Below are 10,773 nucleotides of genomic sequence, written 5' to 3'. Positions count from 1 at the left end.
ACTCACACCTAACCTAGTGTGTTTAACATAAAACTACAACTACTGTATGTAAAGGGTACCCCAAATCTTACCTATGTTTCCCTGCCTACTGAATACATACAGTACTGTAGGGATGAACACAAAAACAGAAATGTCTCTCAGGTCATGTTCGAAGGGAAAAATAACTGGTCGAAGGTGCACAGGTATATTTATTGGAAGTGATTTGAGATGATTGGATGACTGGAGATTGGAAAATCAATCGGGTGGTGAGGCGGAGTTGAATGTTGATTGAATGATGGAGTGATGACTGCATGGGCTGGACCTGGAAAGATTGACGGATAGAGGGCAAAAAGCAGAGGGGAAACAACACCTCAAGTGTATGCCTGATGGCAAGCAATACACGTAACACCTCACGCCCTAAAGACACAAACATAAGAATGTTTTTGGCCACTACAACAGGTCACAAACTAGACGAACACAACACAGACGAGTACAACGGGTACTCTGATAACAGGTACAATGGGTAATGCATAATATGGTGGGCCATGCATTTCCAACTTGCATTGTTCAAGACTTGCATCATTCCTGAGTAGACCAATGCCCAACAGGCAGTATAAATGCATCATGACATTGGGGACTCCATATTTGGGCATGGCTGACACAGAACTCCATATTTGGGCATGGCTCACTCATCATGATGTAAGCAAACACCGGCGAACGGTATAAAAGCAGTGCATTTTCAGTGAGACTTAAAAGCATAATAACTTTACCTGTGGCCTGCCAATCTTCATATTGTGAATTCCTGCCTTTCTGATATACAAACGAAAGTGACAAGATGGGTCATCAGCAGCTTTACTGGAGTAACCCCCGAAAATATGGCCAGGGATCCCGATGTTGCCGGGTCTGCTCGAACAGACATGGTCTGATCCGTAAATACGGACTCAACATGTGCCGCCAGTGCTTCAGGCAATATGCAAAAGACATTGGCTTTGTTAAGCTGGACTAAATTGATGCCTTGCCTGGGTGAAGTGATATCTGCAAGGCAAGAACCAAGATGGAATAATTCAGCACTGCAAATACATTTTGACCTTCAAAATGTGTCTAAAATAACATATTTACGAGCTCACGTGTGGCTATGTGACACATTTTGAGTTCATGTAGATTGGCTATTTTCTAATAGCCAAGGTATAAAATAAAGTTTAAATGGTTAATTCACCAAATTCAAATGCCATTTTAAGCTTCCTCTCGAGGACAACCCACTTAAAACAGGTGACAGGAGCAAAAGACCAAATATAGGAAGAAGTGCTCCTCGGAGAACAGGTCTCTGCCAGGTCATACAGTATGTAGGTTATTGTGGGCCACCAATGTTCGGAATTCGCCAATCAGGATGGAATATGAAACATCGGACGGAACGTTCTTGATCACTTCTAGGAGTAATGTAACAAAACAAGACCAGGAGACCTGGTTCTGCCAGACCCAGAATAAATTCCCTTTTATGCCCATGTATGGACAAAAGGGGGACGAAATTCAGAGGTCCCTTTTATGCCCATGTATGGACGAAAGGGGGACGAAAAAAAACCAGACTTTTATGCCCATGTATGGACGAAAGGGGGACAAAGCCTCATGTAGGCCGCCCCCTTGGGTCTGGCAACAAAAAAAAAACTGTTACAACTGTAACAGTTACAGTTGTTGGGCATCTGACCCATGAAAATGTGGGCCAGAGGTTCTGCTCTGGCATCCAGGGAGCGTGTATGCACAGTTTCGCTGCGATCAAGCCAACAGTGCAGGAGATTAGCTGTACACAGACATAATGACACACGGACGGACGGATGGAAGGACGGGCGGACAGGGTGCAAAACATATTCTCTCGCCATGCCTTTCGGCCTGGCGGAGTCAATTACAACCTGACACAGATCAGTTGGGCAGAAAATCAATAACAGTACCTTGAAGTCATAATATATCCCGCAGCATAAACTGAATGATCCATTTCCAGAGGTCAGTTAGTGGTAAAATAGACTGCAAAGATAAAGCTTTGGAGATTATGCATTATAAGGCCTATCCATGTTTGAGCATCCATGTAATGCTGCATCAACTTAACACTTAACCTGCCTGAGTTATTTCAGATTTTTTGCAGTTGTCTGCCAGAGATTTTTCATTGAAATTAAAAAAGTACTCAGGAGCCGAGATACAGAATTAAAAAAATAATAATCTAAAAACGCATATATGCGTTATTGGCAGGCAAGTGATGGATTCTAAAGAACGCATATATGCGTTATTGGCAGAAAATGAGTTAAATACATAACACATTTCTGAGAACTCACTAATTGTGTTTTATTCAGATTTAATATCCAAAACGTTATAAGCCATTACTGCATATGAGGAGACTCTTGGAAGGAAGCAGTATTTGATTGTAGTGTGAGAGGATTAAAGACTCCTCAGAGCCTTCCATGTCTCCGAACCAATTTTATATCGACAACAGGATTTTGGATGCAGTCCCATGGTAACACTTATCCACGATACTGCCGATGCACGATAGACAATTAAGACTGCAAAGCTAGTAGGGGTGCCTTAATGAAAGTAGAAAAATAAATGTTGAAATTGGTGGTCCAGTATGAAACAACTTTCACCATCTATATATAAATGTCATGAATGTCTACAGTATGTATTTATGTCTATGTCTGAATATGTCTGTCTGACCTTATCTCACAAATCCTGAAAACTGTTCATCTGATTGACTTCACACTTGGTGCGCACACTATTGAATGAGGACCCAAGGGGGTGCATTGTTGATTGTGAGTTCAGTCAGATGAGTGGTTTTCCAAACGGCCATGCGTTCTGACCGCCAGTCATGCCCCAAATGGGCATAGCATTGGTTGTCTAAAAAAAGGAAGAGGGTGGGAGTAGATTATTTACCTCTACATTACATTACAGTCATTTAGCAGACGCTTTTATCCAAAGCGACTTACAATAAGTGCATTCAACATAGGTAGGGAACGAAACTACTAATCACCAGAAGTCTTAAGTGCATTTCCTGTAAAAACAAGCAACCAAGTGACACATGAGATGGTTTCTCTCTAAGCTAGGTAGGTATCAAGTCCACCAGCCAAATGCACACGCACATGCACGTATGCACGCAAGCACAAACATACGTTTTGTACTGTATTTTCGCCTACTGTAGGTGCAACCCATGCATCTGTGCTTCGATCATAGTTAGTGTGACAACTGCTTGAATTGTCTGAACTAGAACTTTGCCCGTCGGGCACCGGCCTACTTGGGAACTATGCAAGTTTGGGAACAGTGAAAAGGGAATGCATGCCCCACCCTGTTATGCAATACCCGTTGTCATAGCACCCTTTTTAACCGTCTGTGTCCATTTTGTGCCCATATATGGAGATCTCTGTATCTGTCTGTCTGCCTGTATCCCTTTTATAGCCATATATGGAGATCTCTATACTGCCCTGCCAAGCCAAAGAGCAGTAACTACGTTTTTGGACACAGCGACTTATTTGGGTATCCCAAAGGTCTTTGTGATGTTGGGGGATAAACAATTACCTCAAGAACAGATGTACAATTAGTGTAATATCACTTATATGCCGATATCTCATTTGGCTGACCAGTTGAATCACTTTTAAACCCATTTTTCAGTGATTTTTGTTTTCGTAGTTACTGCACTCTGCCTTGGCAGGACAGTATATATGTCTGTCCTTGTCCCTTTTATGGCCATATATGGAGATCCCTGATGTTATCAGTATATGGGCATATATGGGCTTGCCCATTTATGGGAATATGGGGGGATTGGCAGTTGTGGAAAGTCCTTGTGCAGTGGTAAACGTCTGTGGAGAATGTGTGGAGAATGTCTGAAGTGTGTAAACTGACTGAGAAGTGGACTGACTAACTAATCATGGCAGGTGTGGGGAATTTGGCAAATTAAGCTTAGGCTGGGGTTGCCATGGCAATCAATTGGCTCATTTGGGCCACAGCGGGAGCCTTTTCTGGTGTTTCTGGACAACCACCTATCCGACTGAGTTGATTCCGGGCACTGCACTCACTCGGGTGTGTGCCGAATTTGAATTTGGACTGTCGAACGGTTCTCGAGATTACAGGCGTACATACAGAGATTTGGTGCATTACCCGCTGTATAAAATACACGGCAGACTGATGAAGTTACAAGAGGAAGAGATCACTACATGAACAACTCAATGGGATATAAAAAAGGCTTAGGGGGGAATATGTTGTACTGATAGCCCATGGCTTGTTAGGCTAATGCTTGTTAATGGTTGTCGGAAGAGGGGTCTCAGATGGGGGTTATAGATGTGAAAACATGTAATGTAAGGCAAGGCAAGGCAGTTTTATTTGAATAGCACATTTCAATAAAAATAAAATAAAATGCATAAAATAAAATAAGTAAAAAATAACAGTTACAGTTACAATCAAAGGCAGCGGCAAACAACTAAAAGTCTTTAGTTGTGTTTTAAAATACATAAGAGTGGGATCAGACCTGCAGTTTTCTGGGAGTTTGTTCCAGATTATGTGGTGCATGAAAACTAAAGGAAAAGGACAAAAAGCAGAGATCTGGATGGTTCATGATATCGCACAAGATCAGAAATTGATTTAGGCCCTAAACCGTTTAAAGCTGTATAGACCAACAGCAGTATTTTTAAACCAATTATTTGACACACAGGGAGCCAGTGTCAGGATTTAAGAACTGGATTGATATGCTCCATTGTCTTGGTATTAGTAAGGACTCGAGCAGCAGCGTTCTGAATCAACTTTTTTCCCCTCTACACCCAAATGCCTTTGCCGAAAATAGCCGATATCCAAGCTCACCACGTGTCTCATTTTGAGCTTGTAAATCTGCTATTTTCACATAATAGGCGCGCTATGGGTTAATATGGTTAATGTGCTTTTTTCCCTAGTAGATTCTTGTGTGCAAATTCAATTTGAAAAGGGAAGACATCTGAAAACCAGGCTTGGCAGCTGTGAAATTGATTGACAGTTTAATGCACCAGCTAATAAGAAAAGAGAAGACAACACAAAGAAAAGCATAAAAAACAAAAACTAAGCATCTGCTTCTGTCAATCAGGGTTGTTTTTGAATAGGAGCACCTTTCATCCTATTCTCTGTCTCTCTCCACCCCCCCCCCCTCTCTCTCTTCTCTCTCTCTCTCTCTCTCTCTCTCTCTCTCTCTCTCTCTCTCTCTCTCTCTCTCTCTCTCTCTCTCTCTCTCGCACACTGTGGGAGAGAGACTTGATTGACTTGTGACCAGGTAATATTAGTCATGGTCTGCGGTACAAGGCTTGCTAGTTTATTTCACATTGTATCGAAAAAGTATCAAGCCACTCTGCACTGGCCTCTGATTGCAACTATAAAGAGACTGCAGGGTGCTGAATGCAGCTCAAGCATTTTAGCTGACTCGTCGTTTTACAGCCAGACCCACTTTGCCAAACTGCAGACAGATCTATTCCTTCCCCTGTCAAATGTGTTAGTGCCCGGCCGAGGTTAAAAGAGCAGTTAGACACATCAAACAAAGAAACAGCTGTTCATGAAACACATCATGATTTTTATATATATATATATATATATATATATATACACACACACCGTTCTGTCTTGGCTCTGTCTTGGCTGTCGGGGCCTACCAGTGTTTCCCTAAGAGGATGAGTGGGTTGCAGGAGCGCTTGTCTTCGGACACCGACCGAGGCGTGTCAACTGGAAGGGCGAGCGAGCTAAGGCGAGCGAGTCGCCGTGCAGAGTGTTGCAAAGTCACCTTCAGTAGACTCAGCGCCGTCCGAGTTATGTTCCGATAGGGACAGAATCGTAAATGATCTTCCCCCTAGTCTCGGTACCTCTGAGACGTCAACACCTCAACACGCTCATCCTAGGAACACTATGGTTAGCCGCTTAGCTTTAGCGCCTAGTTGTAGCTCCAGTTTCGAGGCCGTTTTCCCCTCCGCTGCGTGACGGTGTCGCTCGCGAGCTTGCAGAGTTATTATTTATACACTTTTTATTTTGCCGTTCAACAATATTTGTATTTATTTTTACACGGGGGTGAGCGGGTGGTGAACTCATAGAAAACGAGCACTCCTTTTTCAATCTGACTGGTTTTCCAATCACTTGAGGAAGCTCACGGCAACGCGTTGTGCTAATAAATAACTTAATGCAGAAGTACAGTAAGTTGTCCATCTCTGTTTGCTGGAGTGTGCAGTCCCTTCCTTATGGAAGGTCCATCCTTTTTTACAGTATAATATTTCTGCCGAGGACTATCTCAGCACATCATCAATTTGCTGCTGTGTCCAGGAGTTTTCTTCCAGGATATACAGTATGCAATTTTCCGCGGTGTGAATCAACCTGTCCTTGTGGTCAATTACACTCTATTTTTTCCAGCATTTTGCCTCTGACTTGGGGTTGTTAAACTGTGAAATACTGTGTGGTAAAGTAGCACAGCTGTGAGAAATTGTGTGCCAAATCAGGATCAGCCAGTGAATGTAGTCTGGCACTTATGAGAATTAATTTATTGCAAACACTTACAAAAAACATCTAAGTTATACATTAAGTATACATCAGATGAGGATAAACCATGCAAGAAGGTTAATGCTTACAGAGGAATAATTCATTGCCGCTGGATGCTATCACAATGGAAGTGACACTGACAAATTGAGAGCGTAGATGAACAATAGAATGAATTCTTGCTATCTAAACATGTTACATTGTTTTCCGTGAACCTCACAAGATAAATCATAAAACGATTTTCTCTGAATGCAACAACAAATTGGTACATGGCAAAAAAAAGCTCAAATTCCTTATAGCAAACATAGGCAAGGCAAGCAAACACAAACGTCTCTTGATGCTTTAAGTGGTTTCAGAGAAACAACAAAAAAGCAATAATGAAGAGGACATGCGTTTGAGAATAAGCTGGCTTCCATGGCATGGGTTAATATGCTCCCCTCTCATCTTTGGCCTCTCGGTTGTCCTCATGGCGGGGGGGAGACAATCAATGAGCTATTGTTTTCATGTCTCCAGAACATCCTCATACCTTGCCCTAAACTGTCTCTTGTTGACCTCTCTGAGGTCTTGATCACATTGAATGGAAGCAAGATGAACCATTCAGGTGTAAAAGGAGTGTGTCCAGTTTGCCGCCCCCTCTTCTCATTATGCCAATGAATTTATAAAATGGTCTTTAGATTGAATTTCAAGTAACTATTTATGCGTAAACTGACCAAGATCAATTATATTTCAGAAAACCTTACTAGTGGGTGTGTTTATCTTTATTCAACTTTCAGCATGATCACAGGTAAAAAAAAAACAACAAGGAGGAATGACATACAATAGATGTCATTTTGACTGGAGAGCTAGGACGTGGCTTCTGTGTTCATGATCTGAGAAGGATCCTGGAGGAAAGACACAGAAGTAGTGCTGTCAAAGTTAGCGCGTTATTGACACATTAACGCATGAGCAAATTAACCGCGAGGTGTGAATGAGCTGCACACAAAGTTGTGTGTTCTCTCTCTCTCTCTCTCTCTCTCTCTCTCTCTCTCTCTCTCTCTCTCTCTCTCTCTCTCTCTCTCTCTCTCTCTCTCTCTCTCTCTCTCTCTCTCTCTCTCTCTCTCTCTCTCTCTCTCTGTGGCTGAAAATGTTTGGGCCTGTGCCCTGGTACATATCAAACGGGGGTCCTATAAATGAAAGAGCCAGAATCACTGGCCTAGATGACCACATAGTAGACTATTATGTCTTCCTAGCTTACCAATCACAGCATTCAAGTAACATGAATCTACAGGTTGATAATGTTTTACTTGTTCTTACAAAATTAATTGTGGCCACAAGTAGCATGTTATATCAAGTTATTGTTATGATGATTATATGAACATTACAGGTCCACAAAAGGAACCCACGACAACAGGTGATTTAGCCCTACATATATTAGCACATTTTTGTCATGTAGACAATAGAGGAAGTTTATTTATTTATGGTAAACATGTACTTACTGGCAGTATGGACGATCGGTAGCTTAGCTACCTACTTAGCATAGTTTGGATCTGCTATTGTGACATATAGCATTTTTACGTTTAATACTTTCAATACATTTTGATGGCATAGTTTGGATCTGCTATGGTGAAATGTAGTATTTTGTAGCTACGTACTTACCATAGTTTGGATCTGAATTAATAAATTGAATAACATATTATCCAATGTGAGAGTATGTGACGCGTTGTGGGCTTGTAGATCTGCTATTTACAAAAACTTTTGACAAAATGTGAAAAACGTGGAATGTTTTTGCAAACAATGTTAGACCACAAATGTTATGCTGGTCCCTGGCACTAACCTTGTGGTTGGACATGGACATACAGTCAGTGGAAAAAGCATTCACATTTTTTACTTTAGTAAAAGTATCAATACTGCAATGTAGAAAACGCAGAAATACTATGTTAGAAGTAAATGTCCGGAATTAAAAATGTACTTGAGTAAAAGTACAAAAACATTGGTATCTAAATGTACTTAAAGTACCAAAACTAGAAAGTAGGCTACTCATTATGCAGAATATCCCATTGCAAAAGTTGTCAAATGTATGACATCTTTTGAAAATAGCAGATCTACAAGATCTGTGAGCTTGTAGATCAGCTATTTTCGAATGGACAAAATGTATATGAAGGTGAAGTGGTTAATGTAAGTTTTGTAATAATAATCAAAATCTACAAAGGAACTAGTAACTGAAGTTGTCAAATAATAAAAGGTAGGCCTATTGCGCACATAACAGGCCTTCACATAATGTACATAGACCTACTGTAGTGTGCACATAACACTATAACTAGCAAGGTTAACATTAGCCTAGTACTGTAGTAGTTCAGGTGACACCTTGTCAAAAAAATAACTACTGTATACAGAAAAAAAGAAACACACTGTGGAAACACGATCGCATCGTCCGTCATCAGCGTCATGGCTGAACGTCAACCTGGTTTTTGCACTTTCTCCATTACAACCCGTACATCTACATAAACGTTCAGGTTCCAAATATAAAGTGCTTACCACATGGCCATGGATGTTACTTTCTCCGAATTTTCTTCATGCATTCAACTAAGCGACCCTAGCGGTTGGGAGGTGTATTGCACTCTGATACATTGTAACTGTATGAGGAAATGGCCGTCGATCGGATTAAAATGCTTTGTATTGTATTGTAACCACAAGAAGTCAAGACAGCAGCGTCATGATCCTCACCCCAGCCAGCAACAACAACAAAAAAAGATTATGGCCTACCTTTCTTTGAGGTCAACTGTGAAGAAGAATATTGCAAAAATAGTTCCAATCCAGTGTGTAACACACAAACAAAAACTCCTCATTTTGAGTCACAAGCGCCGTGAAGAAAAAGTGCAGGCTTAATGTGTGTGTGCAACATGTGTGTTGTTGTCACGTGACTACTACTAGCAGCCGGCAGGGCTCACACACGCGCGCACACGCACGCGCACACGCACGCACACACACACACACACGCACACACACGCACACGCACGCACACGCACACGCACACGCACACACACACGCAGACAAAAAGTGAGCACGGAGCGTCCCAGACAGAGAGGGAGAGAGAGAGAGAGAGAGAGAGAGCGAGAGAGAGAGGGGGAGGGGGAGGGAGGGGGAGAGACAGACACGAGAGGGACAGAGAGGGAGGAGGAGTAACAATGCTCGCGCTGTTGCCTTGCAGACACACACACACACACACACACACACACACACACACACACACACACACACACACACACACACACACACACACACACACAAGATTGTCGCGGGGGAGGGGCTACTAGCATGGAGCTAGATGCTATAGCCCGAAGGGACAGTCATAGGTTTGATTGGTTGTTGTTGGTTGTCAGGGCAATATCACAACCAATCGGTGGACGGCCAACAAATGATGACACGTTCCAGACCCTTTTTTAGTTTACCCGCCCCCTTTTTCCTACAAACAGAGAATTTCTTACCCAACCCCGCCCCTCTTCCACTGACGCCCCGCCCCTCTTTATAAGGCTTCAGAGGTTAACTCCCACATTCCGATCATTACTACACATCTCTTCATTAGACTGGAGCTACTCTCCAGTCAAAAAAGAAAACTGGCGACATTAAAACACAGAATTATTCAGTTGATTACAATAAAAACGTATGTCAAATCAAAAGTCTACAATAACAAATGTGCAATTATCTAAGCTAAACGTAGAATAAAGTCATACACAAATCTAAACCAATTCAGAGTCTCTGAGCCCAAATGTGTTCAGGTGACACAGGACAAAAAGCTTCCTGTTGGCTGAAGTCAACACATCTACCTACCCTACCTCCTTGAATGGTGCCCCTAAGACCTTGACCTCTAGTATGTTCTGGTCAAAGTGTTGGAAGGGCTGGTTTATATCAAGTTACCTGATATTCTATTGCTATTCTTTGTAAATAAGAGTTGTCCCATCGACAAAAAGTGTTTTGTGAAAATATTCTTAAGATAGCTATTGATGTAAATTAAACAGTTTTGCCTCAAGGGATTGGCATTCAAATCAGTAACCAACCACTGCAAATAGTTTTCCTTTTTCTTTTTTTCCCTAATCTCATTTTGGAGTAGAAACCAGAATTACTTTTATCTGTAAACAAAAAAATGAAATGATGAAAAATACTGTACACGTAAACACTTAAGAAATGGTTGATTTAAAGGTAAAGGTTTGTAAACTTACTAAGTAGTAGCAACTCAAATCCAAATAGTGCGGTAATCACTGTTGCTGTTTCACTGTCTATACGCATTGCAGCATAATACATAAGGTTCTT

The 10,773-nt window shown here is 41.7% G+C and overlaps 1 protein-coding gene across 1 annotated transcript; it reads left to right on the top strand.

Moving 5' to 3' along the window:
- Positions 1-809: 809 nt before the first annotated feature.
- On the top strand, positions 810-985 carry LOC311040889 (small ribosomal subunit protein uS14-like; the record flags this gene model as incomplete). The annotated part of the gene is made up of 1 exon (XM_084051270.1): positions 810-985. Exon 1 carries the CDS (start codon positions 815-817, stop codon positions 983-985), a length of 171 nt encoding a protein of 56 aa, XP_083907396.1. The 5' UTR covers positions 810-814.
- Positions 986-10,773: the final 9,788 nt, after the last annotated feature.

Source organism: Gymnoscopelus microlampas (assembly GCF_963454915.1).
Source record: "Gymnoscopelus microlampas genome assembly, chromosome: 24".
Taxonomy (NCBI): domain Eukaryota; kingdom Metazoa; phylum Chordata; class Actinopteri; order Myctophiformes; family Myctophidae; genus Gymnoscopelus; species Gymnoscopelus microlampas.
The sequence above is the reverse complement of the archived record's forward strand: the minus strand, read 5'-3'. Positions and strand labels throughout refer to the sequence as shown.